Here is a 13,051-nt window from a genome sequence, read left to right on the forward strand (position 1 = left end):
TCGATTATTGAGGTCACCAGAGGTCAAACTATGACGTCAGGAGGGGGGTGCCCAAAATTCACGACCTTGAGAACTAATGACCCGGTTTGGAAAAGTTATAATTCAGATAAAAACGTTTTATTAATCATTTTGAGAAGGGCACATATCAGCAAAGTTTAAAAAAAAAAAAGAGTTTCAGTAAAATCTTACAAATTGACCCTTTGGTGGCTGTTGAAATTTGGACAAAAATCTCAAATATGCAAAAAATGGCATCCATGACACGGAAAACAGAAGTTCATATCCAGTTTTTAAAAAGTGGTTTAAAATAATATGTAATGTTTTGGACTAGAGGAAAAATGTTTAAAGGGTTTAAGCCGTATATTAGACCTGGCTGACGGATTATAAGGTCAATTATATTACTCGGTGCAGCTAGAAATTTGAAGCCTTGTTCTTGTTGAAATATAAAGTTTTGAGTCAAAAATAGCAATTTCCTAAACTTCTTTTCAGGCAAACCAAGTTTTTTTTTTGTGTGTTTTTTAGTACAACAACAGGAAGTACAAAGAAGAAGAATTTCGTTGCACAGTGGGAAATTATTCACCATGAAATGTTGGCCGTGGTCAATCTCTACAGAGAAATCAGTGCACTGCAAACACCTAGTACCGAATTGGTGGTCAACCACGAGTTTACTCAGTGTGCCACAAACACATCGGAGGCTAACGTCAGGGACATCATCGTCTACATAATGACAAAAGAGAACCCAGCCCATGTTCCACTTGGTACAGAAAAGAAGCTCCACAATATCTTGACTCAAGAGACTGCAACAGACAATATCCGAAAGAGCCTTCTAGGCATTGAAGAACAATCTGTCAGGCAGTATGTAACATTCCGCGAGGAACGATTTGTCAGTAAGGAGAAGTCCCTTTTTGATACAATCCATCGGACTAACTTGCAGACATTCAAAAACCTGAAATCTGGGAAAAAGTCCATTGAAACAAAATCCAAAGATCAGAAAAAGGAGCTTGCAGAAGCACAGAAAATATTTGACATAGCTCGAGTGCGCAACTATGATACACACCATCTCCTGCAGTATAACCTGGTAGATTCTTCTTACCTTTTTGATGACGCTGATCTGATGAAAAAGCCCACCAAGAGTGACCTCTGCCATGAACTTGAGAAAAGCTTGAATGATGGGGAAAACGAGTCATTTGCCTCAATTAGTGGGAGGGAGGGAGGGAGGCAAGACAGCCTCCTTGGTTGATGTAATGGCATGGTTGCGACGGATGAAGCTACCTTATGCAGGAACATTTGCTGACCTGTGCAGCAAATTTGTTGAGATGGTACAACGTATGTGTCCAAATGCTGAGCGGATCGACTACAAATTTGATACTTACGTGCAAGGATCTGTTGAAGTCAGTTAAAGAGTCAGGAGATGCTGTTGTGCTCCAATTAATATAAGTCATCTGAGTGAAGAGACAAAGTTACCTGTTTGTATGGATGCTTTCTGCGCGTCATCGGATAATAAAGTAGAGGTACAGAAGCTTCTGAAACAATTTATCCTGAAGAACATCGAGGCTGGTAGAGATATTATAGTCAGTGGAACAGGTATTGAAGGCGAGAGTTATTGAGCCCTGCATAGGTAGTTTCAACATCAATGCTCCAGTTCCATTGCCTGATTTGGACATTGACATAGAGGAGGCTGATGTTGGACTACTTCCACATGCTATGCATGCTGTAGGTTCTGGAGCAACCAGACTGGTTGTCCTTTCAAATGACACTGACATTCTTGTGCTTGTATTACACTTCTGGAGAATTGTAAAATCACATGGATTACAGGAAATTTGGATGAGAGCTGGAGTAGGTGACACTACTAGGTACATCCCAGTCCACACACTTGGCAACAGACTAGGAGCAAATCTGTGTAAAATTCTCCCAGCAGTTCATCAACTGACTGGTTGTGATAGCACGAGCAAGTTCGGAACCAAACCAGCCGGCCTGAAAGTAAATCTAGCAAAATACCTGAAGGATTTTGGGAATGACCCAGACAACATTGACTTTGGCATGGTGGAAGAGTATCTGGTTCAGGTCTACAAACCAGGAGCGTCATTCAAAACCATGGACGAGCTACGATATTATCTCTACCACCACAGCAAAAAGACCATCATCAATTTACCTCCAACAAGCCGAGCAACAAGGGGACACATTCTCAGGGCTTTCTATGGAACCTTCCTTCAACTTCATTGTCTGAATGGTCGTCACCTTGATGCAAGGAACTTTGGTTTCTATTATGAAGACGTTCTTATGAAACCATGCAAGAATCAAAAGATCCTTCCTGATGATTTCCCCACTACCTGCGAATGTGCGTCCTGTGCAACAAAGCGCTGTCCTTGCCGACAAAGCGGTGACCCATGTTGTTCATACTGCAGTTGCCAGATTTATCAAAAGTGCAAAAATCCTTTTGTATGAGATGGACTAATAATTGTAAGACGTACCCTACATAATGCTTCTTTGTCTGGACTGAGAATGGAATTGGAAGGCCTTGTCAGTAGTTGAGAACACAAATTCGAATTAAAAACTGAACTGATAAGGTGGAAACGATATTTTTACCAACTACCCAGTCTCGGAGTCTTCAACACTTTTGAAATGCAAACAAAACATGATTGCATTCAGCTGACCTATAACTGAGCGCTACAAGTGACTGCAAAGTCACATATCACAGCAAATCTGCAAACCTCTTCACATGTTGATGTTTTAATATGCCTTAAATAGTGTATTGGTTTGGTTTAGGCCATATCTACAACCCCGCTTTACATGTTTTAAGATGTTCAAGTCTTTATGTGTAAGTGTCGTCATTTTTGCATATTTGAGATTTTTGTCCAAATTTCAAACAGCCACCAAAGGGTCAATTTGTACGATTTTACTGAAATTCTTTTTTTGAAAACTTTGCTGATATGTGCCCTTCTCAAAATGATTAATAAAACGTTTTTCTCTAAATTATAACCTTTCCAAACGGGGTCATTAGTTCTCAAGGTCGTGAATTTTGGGCACCCCCTCTCCTGACGTCATAGTTTGACCTCGGGTGACCTCAATTAATCGACGAATCAGATTCATTCATATTGCATCTTGTAGCTGGTATTACAAGCTTCATTTTGAGGTACAACTTGCTATATTATGCTGATTATCTGTGGCTCCAGGTCATAATTAATTTGCCCTATCCATAATTTTCAGGGCCTTTTTGACTTTTCGGATTTTACACAAAACCATGAATTTCTCACTTATTGCCGTGTTTCAGACAGTCTACCCTCGCTAATATGATGTCCCACATGGTCCTCTCACCAAATTAGGTGGGTAACCTCGGGGCCCTTTTTTGCACACAGAACCCCCTCAGCCCCTGAATCACAGCGCAAGAATAAAAGGCTTATGTTGTCAGCTCACCTGGAACCAAGTTCAGGGGAGCTTATGCGATGGCGCGTTGTCAGTCCGTCTTTCAGTCCATAAAGACGTGAAACTTCTTCTCCGAAACCACTGATGGGATTGCGACCAAATTTGGCACAAATTATATTTGTTGTGTTGTGACTAAAGTTTGTTCACAGCATTAAAAAAAAATCTGGGTCTAAGATGGCTTACTGGGTTTCAGGTTTGGATCCAGGTTTGACCCCCCCCCCCCCCCCCCCCCCAAAAATAGGAATTTGCTTTTTCCTCTGAAACTACACACACTATTTCGATGAAACTTCACCACAACCTTAATCACCCATGATGTACCAATGTCTGTTCAAGGCATTAAAAAAATTGGGGTTTTCGGAGGTATATGCGGTTGGGGAAGGGTGGGTTGCCCCCCAAAATAGGTTTTTTTTTTTGTTTGTTTGTTGAAAGTCTTATGATTATGTTAGTATGATTCTACGTGCTGCCCTGTCTTCTAGCAACCATTGAAATTGGTTTAAAATACCCTTGGTCAGTGCAGTATACTGTTTATTCTACCAGGTGAGCGCCAAACATAGGGTATTGCCCCTATGTTTTTTGCTTTTACATTGTGGTATTTTTACCACGGGCTTCTGCTAGTTAATTATTACGCCTATTGCTCTTCAAGCATATATCACTATATCAGTGCTTTTTTGAGCCGCAGGATCTTCCTGCAGCATAATCAAATAACCATCAGAACCCTGTGTTCATGCTGAAACCACCCTGTGGCTAAATGAATGAATACTGCCACACCGCACTGCAAACCAATCATATGTTTACATTCCAGATAGTTGTTTTTACCACATTGGCTGTATGGTTGGGATCAATGTCATGTTGGAGGATGAATCCTCATCCAATGAGAAATGTTAATGGGGGAATGGCATGATGGATCAGAACCTGCCTGAATCTGTTGGTGGGAATTGTACCTTTGATTTTTAGCTCACCTGGAACGAAGTTCAGGGAAGCTTATGCGATGGCGTGTAGTCCGTCAGTCCGTAAACACTTGCAACCTCTTCTCCGAAACCGCTGAAGGGATTGTGACCAAACTCGGCACAAATGATATTTGTTGCGTTGTGACTAATTTGTTATCGGCATTGAAGAAATCTGGTTCTAAGGGGGTTACCGGGGGTCAAAGTGGATCCAGGTGTGACCCCCCACCTCACACCCCCCCCCCCCCCACCCCCCAAAATAGGAATTTGCTTTTTCCTCTGAAACTACCCACACTATTTCGATGAAACTTGACCACAACCTTCATCACCCACGATGTACCAAAGGTTGTTCACTGCATTAAAAAAAATCTGCCCCTTTGGGCGTCTACGGCAGGGGATCCAGCTCGATACTTGTATTGATCAACCCCCATGCTTCACTGTAACTATTGTACAACTGACTTGTACCGCTCCCCAGTCCACCTTGAAACAAGCTGCCCCTGATTATTGCCAAACAGTTAAAACTTGGACTCATCTTTAAAGATCACCACATTACAGGTTTGATCATACAGTCGGAGTGCAGGTCACGAGGCAACTTGGCCGCCGACCGACGTAGTGGTGCTCGGCACGCAGGGTAGACCCCAACGTGCTGGTGCTCCACCTCCTTCAGCGGCTCCGTATCTTTGAGGTCCAAGCTGTTGTGTGTGCCAGGCCTGAGATAGGTGCCAGTGTTTTGAGAGAGAGATTCCTTTAACTGAAGGCCACGTGACCTTTCTTGCCAGGGTACGTGCCCTCGGCTATTCACCAACCTTATCTTAATTATATGTTTCAATGAGGGTGGCCAAGGAACCACGTGGTGAAAAGCCGTTCTTTGATGAGCCAATTAGGCGGGCAATGATAATCTCCCTATCTACACTACGTGCGAACAGCGCTGGATCAATGGAGGAAAAGACAGGCATGAACAGTTTGGTTTTAGCTCTTTCACGAGCCTCGATTCTGTATTACAAAAAAAAAAAAAAAAAAGGACCGTCAATAAGGGATTTATTACATTTACTTACAAGGCACAGGTGGGATCATGCAAAGTGAGGGGAGGGAACTGAATGGCTTTAATGTTCATGGAGGGGAAGGTGCACGCAAAGGGAACGATGGGGGAAGGTGAATCAAAATGTACACAAGGTCACTGCCATGAAGCGTGCAGCGAGATTCATGATCAGGAAAGAAAATGGACGAGAGAAAAACCATAACCTATGCCGTGTCTATCACTATTGTACAAACAGGGCACCCAGCAGACATTCACGGAGGGGGGAAGAACATTAGGGATGGAGACCGTGCGAGGATCACAGCCTCTCGCTTACTCGGTGGAACAGTTGTGTTTCCACAACCCAACACTAAACGGGGGAAATACCAAGGTGTCTAGAGAGAGCCTTTGCCCACGGCGTTTTTCTAATCCCCTGGTGAGGGTGGAGCCAGGCAGCGGTTCCAGAAGTTTATTGGGTGGAATTCGGGACTCCGATTGGTGCACTGCCGCCTTGCCCACCACCACCACATTTTTGGTTAAACTGCCAAAATCAAGACTCTCTGCTCACCTTCACGCCTTCATTCCTCTTTTCTCCCACCTCTGGAACAAACTCCCACACTCTCTTCAATCCCTCTCCTCTCTCCAGGTCTTTAAAACAGCTGTTCACCACCATCTCTTATCTTCCCCCATCCAAAACCTTGATCTTTTCTACCCCCATTAAACCCCCCCCAAATCCCCCTCTTTCAATCCTCAACTTCTTTCCTGAAATTCCTAGAAGTGTTCATTTGCTTTTTACCGTGTACCACTCCCTCCTCTCCCAGCCCTCCCCCTTCCACAGATCTACCATCGTCCCTGTTCTCTACTGTTGTTGTGCTTGTGTGCTTCCCTCTCTCTTGTCTCCCGCTCCCTTCATTGCATGTTTTATGTGTCTGTGCATGTTTTCATCTTCAACGTGTTAGCTCTTACATGAGACTCGATTTTGTGTACAAAAAAAAACCCACCAGCCTTCCGTAGCCGGATCTCGTCACAAGGCAATTCCGCCCTGGGCACGGGAAGGAGCTCTTCTCAATTAACATTGAGTCGCTCGCCGGCCATTCTACAAGCACGGGGCGATCCCTGATATATTTTAAATGCTTGCAGAGGCTGAACGGAGCATTTATACACCACGGCTTGGGGGGGGGGGGGGGGGAGGGGGTAGGAGAGGTATAAAGCACATGGACACTGCTAGAACTTCCAGGAAAGAAGTTGGTATTTCAAAAAAGTGAATTGGGATGAATTAACGGGGGTAGAAAAGATCAAGGTTTTGAATGGGGGAAGATAGGAGATGGTGGTGAACAACTGTTTTAAAGACCTGGAGGGAGGAGTGGGATTGAAGGGAGTGGGGGAGTTTGTTCCAGAGGCAGGAGAAAAGAGGAATGAAGGGGTGAAGGTGGGCAGAGAGTCTTGATTTTGGCAATTTCACCAGACTGGACCTCTTTCATCTCTCATCTCTCATCTCCTCTTTCTGCAACTGGACCCAACGGCATCAGCCCACGGGTCCTAAAATCCTGCTCTGCTGCTCTATCTCACCCTCTCTCTGTTCTCTTCACCCTCTCTTTTGCTCAAGGTCAACTGCCATCTGCTTGGAAATCAGCCAACATCACCGCTTTGCACAAAAAAGGTGCAAAAACAGATCCTAGCAACTACAGACCAATCAGCCTTCTCCCAATTATCAGCAAAGTCATGGAATCCATCATTGCTTCGGATATGAAATCTTTCCTCTTCTCCAATGGCTTGATCTCTGATCATCAATTTGGTTTCAGACCAGGTCACTCTACTCTGGACATGCTGCTTCTGCTGTCTCAACAATGGATGGAGGTCCTCAATGCCAAACAGGAAATTAGAGCTGTCTCCCTCGACATATCACGTGCCTTCGACACGGTCTGGCACCCCGCTCTGCTCACCAAACTCTCCTCCTTTGGTATCCATGGAAATCTCCACGCATGGCTGGCGGACTTCCTCTCTAGTCGTCGTCAACGTGTGGCCCTGAATGGGTTTCTCTCATCTCCTCTTCCTGTTCAGGCTGGAGTTCCCCAAGGCAGTGTTCTGGGCCCCGTGCTTTTTCTGGTCTTCATCAATGATCTCTCTGACTCTCTCGAAAATCCTCTCTATCTCTTTGCTGATGACTCCACTCTCTGCCGCTCCATTCCTCTTCCCTCAGATCGGCAGTCTGCTGCCTCCTCACTCTCTGAAGACCTGGACAAAATCACAGACTGGTCAAACAAGTGGAACATGTCTTTCAATCCTGACAAATCTCACACTCTTACTATGTCTCTCCGAAAAGATCGACTGGACAACCCTCCCATCTACTTTCTCAACAATCCTCTCCAAGAAGTTCTGTCGCTCAAGATTTTGGGTCTCACTATCTGCCATGATCTTTCTTGGGAAAACCACATTTCCAAGCTGGCCTCCAAAGCCAGTCGCCGACTGGGCATCCTCCGTCGTGCGAAGTCCTTCCTCGGCACACCTGAGCTCCTCACCACATACAAGGCTTTCATCCGCAGCTCAATGGAATACTGTTCTCCCCTATGGGCCGGTGCTCCTGCCTCACACCTAGCTCGGCTTCACGCTGTTGAAACCAAAGCTTTCAGAATTATTGGAATCTCCCGCGATGAAGCTATCTCTGAGGGCCTTTCACTCACTCACCGCAGGCAGGTAGGTGGTCTTTCTGTCTTCTACCGACTCCTCTCCGGCCTTGCACCCCCAGCTCTCTCTGTGCTCTGTCCCCCAAATATTCCTACAGGTCGCACAAGATCTGCCAGCAACCCTCTGATGGTTAAACTGCCGAAATCTCGGCTCTCTGCTCACCTTCACTCTTTCATTCCTCTTTTCTCCCGCCTCTGGAACAAACTCCCTCACTCCCTTCAATCCCACTCCTCCCTCCAGGTCTTTAAAACAGCTGTTCACCACCATCTCTTATCTTCCCCCATCCAAAACCTTGATCTTTTCTACCCCCGCTAATTCACCCCAGATCCACCTTGTTTGAAATTCCAACTTCTTTCCTGGAAGTCCTGGCAGTGTCCATATGTTTTATACCTCTCCCACCGCCCCCTTCCCATGCCCCCCCCCCAAAGCCCTCGCCCTCTCTCAGATCTCTCGATGTCTCCATGTCTCTCGGTCCCTGCTCTCAAATGTTGTGTTTGTGTCCTTCCCCCTCTCTCCCCATCTTGTCTACCGCTCCCGATGTTATATGTTTTATGTGTCGGTTTGTCTTTCTGTGTGATTAATGTTCGCTCTTTCACGAGCCTCGATCTTGTATACAAAAAAACAGAAAAAAAAAAGAAAAAAGAAAAAAAGAAGAGGGTTGCAGGCAGATCTTGTGTGACCTGTAGGAATATTTAGGGGGCAGAGCACAAAATACAGGTCCTACAGGTCGCTAATGTCCAATTAGCACCTATTGGTTGCGATGTGTAACAAAGTCTGGTGCTGGCCGTCACTTCCTGCAGCCAACGCTGCTCGATGGATGAGGTGAGGATGATGGCTGCAGAAAGTGAGCAAGTCCGTGTGGTGGAGGCAGAGTCTGTGGCGAGCGAATTGTGGTGTTTTTGGAGCCGTGGAACGATGATCGGCATGTATAATGAACTTAATGCATGTAATCTTAATGTGAAAATAAAGCCAGGTGGAAATAAAAATGTGTATGAATTGGTGTTCCTTGTGGGTCGTGCCAGAAGAAAATTATTGGGACTAAAAGAAAGGGGTCGTTTGGTTTTGGCGCGATATTGTAATCTTATACTATGGAAATAACTACCCTAAGGGGCCTGCATGGTGGTTCCCATTACCTCTGAGCGGTTTCCCAAAACCACAACACTACCCCCCTTCTCTTCCCCAGACTTGTCCTGAGTCGTTCACACATGAGACGCAAGGTGAGTTGGGCCATTTACCGTTACCTTGAAAACATAGTGTGGCAGGTGTTTACCCCCTAATTACATTTTTAACCTTAGTCCTACCGCTTGTGTGTGCGACAATTTAAAATAGATATGTCCCACCTAATGCGTTGTGAACTACCTAACTGACTCGCACCACAACGTTTTTTTTTTTAAACCCCCGTTATTGCCGCAATTTCTGATAGTAAACACATAACAGGTGAACTCAACTCCTCGATGAACTAATTTACAAATACTGACCCAGGTAGGACCTGTAAAGGAAATTTTGTAACTTCTGAACACATTCACCACTGGCGATGTTCCTGCTTCTGGAGTATCTTCACGGCTGGATGCCCACCTATCGAACTCGGCTGGCCGGGAGCGGGTATACAGGACATTTGCAGTGGCCTCTAAAAAAAACAAGAACGACTTCTTCTTCCATCGAGCTACTGCAGTGCGTAGTTCATTTGACTGAGGTGGGAACACGGCAGGGAGCTGCTCAAGAGCAATTTACAAAGCAGGTGGGAGTAGAACATGGGCCAAAGAGAAAGTGGTCTAGCAAGGTGAGGAATACAGGCCACAGAGCAAGTGGTCCAGCAAGATGAGGAACATGGGCCACAGAGTAAGTGGTCCAGCAAGGTGAGGAACATAGGCCACAGAGCAAGTGGTCCAGCAAGGTGAGGAGCATGGGCCACAGAGCAAGTGGTCCAGCAAGGTGAGGAACACAGGCCACAGAGCAAGTGGTCCAGCATGATGATGGAGCAAGTTGAGGAACATGGGCCACAGAGCACGTGGTCCAGCAAGGTGAGGAACATGGGCCACAGAACAAGTGGTCCAGCAAGGTGAGGAACACGGGCCACAGGGCAAGTGGTCCAGCAAGATGAGTGGAACATGGCCACAGAGCAAATGGTCCAGCAAGATGATTGAGCAAGGTGAGTGGAACATGGCCACAGAGAAAATGGTCCAGCAAGATGATTGCAACACGGGCCAAAGAGCAAGTGGTCCAGGAAGATGATGGAGCAAGGTAAGGAACACGGGCCACAGGGCAAGTGGTCCAGCAAGGTGATTGTGGCAAGAAGCAACAGGCTGCGGTCCTGGCCTCAATTTTTTTTTTTGCTCTGTGCCATCGCACAATATCGTGGCTGGGCATTGGGGCACCACTTGGAGATGTGTGCACGTGCACCCCTTTTGGGCCACTGGGGCCGCCTCCGAGCTTACCTGCTCCTCGCTAACTCTGGAGGAAGCCCTCACCAGTGTGCTCCCAGATGCCCACCATGGCATCCGGCACCCCAGGCCCCTTACCTTGGGTACCCACAGCACCCATTACACACACTAAACTGGACTCCTACGGCCTCACCTGGCCGACGGGCTCCACAACAAACCACACTCCCAGCCTCTCAACAACACCATTGCACCTTTGTAAAACAGAAACTTTCGACCACACACCAATAACCGCAGAACGACATCCATTTCCAAACATCTAAACCCCCTCTAATCTACCGCCAATGCAGGCGAGGGTTCGTCTCCATAGTGTGGGGGGGAGGGGGGGGGTGGACATTCCTCCACAAACACCCACCTTGTATCATTCACTCAATAATCAATTCCACACAAAACAAAAGACTTTCGCCACGCACCTCATTCACACCTTTCTCTCTCTCAGAACAAGCGTTCCTCCATTCATCCCTCAATTTTTGGGACAACGAGGAAGAAGAAGAAGGCGCTAAACGATCGTCCGCCAATTCAAAAATAATGAAAATCCCAACTCATCAATTTACATCACGTCACTAATCCCTCATCTCCAACACTACCTTAGTTCTGTCATCTATCATACATCGTCTCTACACCAATGCCATGTACAATGAACGTACCCTCCGGGTCACGTGGTTCTCCCACGGATCCAGACTCTGACCTGTGTGCCGGGAAAACCCCGACACCGTGCCTTCCTCCGTGCCCCCAAATGCGCGCAGTGATCCTCCGGCGGTAGTCTCACGGGAGCAAATTGCGTCACGCGGGCCCCGCCCTCAGCCACGGTGGTCACGCCCACTCCGGCCCGTGCTCAGCCCCACCCGCACACGGAACTTTCTGTGCGGCACGCCGAGCTAAGCACGGCCATCCTACATTCCTGACGGTCTAGCGTGCACACAACCCCGGGTCCCCACGTGACCCCTACCTGCAGTGTGCAGGTGCCCCTTCTAACCCGCCAATTATTGTGGGGGCACCGCGGGAATCTCCGTAGCTTCCCGCTCCTTTTCTCCAGAGCTCTCCGGGGGGTGGGGATTCCCCGTCGCCCAAATCTCGCTTTATTGCCCCGCCCCTCTGTAGGGAGATCACCAGGGTGATAAAAGGCGCCCAATTGGCACCGTTTCTGTTTCCACCGGCGGGAGCAGTTCCAAACCCCCTATTGGTCTATCTATACAAAGGCCGATAAGCAGAAGGTGCACACGCTGGCAGGTGAGCAAGTCCGTGTGGTGGAGGGCTGGAGGCAGACTTTGTGGATCGTGTGACTCGGTGTGAGAAGATTATTGAATATTGGGAATACAAGAAAGCGGTCGTTTGATTTTGGCGCGATATGCAAATGAGCGCACGCTTTGTGCAGCGCGTCCACGAAGCTCGTATGGAATTTACAATTAACCCCGAGGAAATGGGAAGAAAAGGGGAAAAAAACATTGACCTCTATTTGGGAGGGGGGGGGGGCAGGGGATTAATATTAATATTATGGGTCTGACTTTGTTAGTGTAGTTACAGTGAACGTGAAATCACAAATAGGCCTACAGTTTATGTTCATAATTTAATCAACTTTGTTTCTTGTTTTAGCCTAATTTATAGCCCATCCCCTGCACAGCGTGTGTGTGTGTGTGTGTGTGTGTGTGTGTGTGTGTGTGTGTGTGTGTGTGTGTGTGTGTGTGTGTATGCATGCATATGTGCGTGTGTGTGTTTGTGTATGTATATGTGCATGTGTTTGTGTATGTATATGTGCGTGTGTTTGTGTATGTATATATGTGTTTGTGTATGTATATGTGTGTGTGTGTGTTTGTGTATGTATATGTGCGTGTGTTTGTGTATGTATATGTGCGTGTGTTTGTGTATGTATATGTGCGTGTGTTTGTGTATGTATATGTGCGTGTGTTTGTGTATGTATATGTGCGTGTGTTTGTGTATGTATATGTGCGTGTGTTTGTGTATGTATATGTGCGTGTGTTCGTGTATGTATATGTGCGTGTGCTTGTGTATCTATGTGTGTGTGTGTGTGTGTGTGTGTGTGTGTGTGTGTGTGTGTGTGTGTGTGTGTGTGTGTGTGTGTGTGTGTGTGTGTGTGTGTGTGTGTGTGTGTGTATGTATATGTGCATGTGTTTGTGTATGTATATGTTCGTGTGTTCGTGTATGTTTATGTGCATGTGCTTGTGTATCTATGTATGTGTGTGTGTGCGTGTGTTTGTATTGTTACGGATTCATCACATCCACCTTTGTTGTTATTATATACTTAGGATTTTTAGTTTCAGGTAATATTGTTAAGATTTTTTGTGTGAAATGGAGATTACTTTAGTAAAAGGTAAAAAGAAATGTTTGTGAAGGAAAAAGGACAAGCGTTACGCCTCGGTCCCTCGTCGGGGAAGTGATGTGAGTTGACAAAGTGGAAGACGCAGAAAACATGCTATGATATGATATTTTGCTCACAAGGTTCAGACTTACATGGAGGCGGCCATCTTGGATTTTGACGTGGCGACCCAATTTTCAATAGCGTTCTTCCTTATGCGTAGACACACACACAC

The 13,051-nt window shown here is 46.3% G+C and overlaps 1 protein-coding gene across 1 annotated transcript in view; it reads left to right on the forward strand.

Moving 5' to 3' along the window:
- STYX (serine/threonine/tyrosine interacting protein) overlaps positions 1 to 13,051 on the forward strand; it is a 72,432-nt gene that overhangs the window by 5,846 nt on the left and 53,535 nt on the right. Inside the window, exon 3 of the mRNA XM_068130576.2 lies at positions 9,248 to 9,281. Coding sequence (XP_067986677.1) covers positions 9,270 to 9,281 — 12 coding nt within the window. The 5' untranslated portion in view covers positions 9,248 to 9,269. The remainder of the gene's footprint in view (positions 1 to 9,247; positions 9,282 to 13,051) is intronic.

The sequence above is a fragment of the Myxine glutinosa genome, chromosome 11 (genome assembly GCF_964187855.1).
Source record: "Myxine glutinosa chromosome 11, kmMyxGlut1.1, whole genome shotgun sequence".
NCBI lineage: Eukaryota > Metazoa > Chordata > Myxini > Myxiniformes > Myxinidae > Myxine > Myxine glutinosa.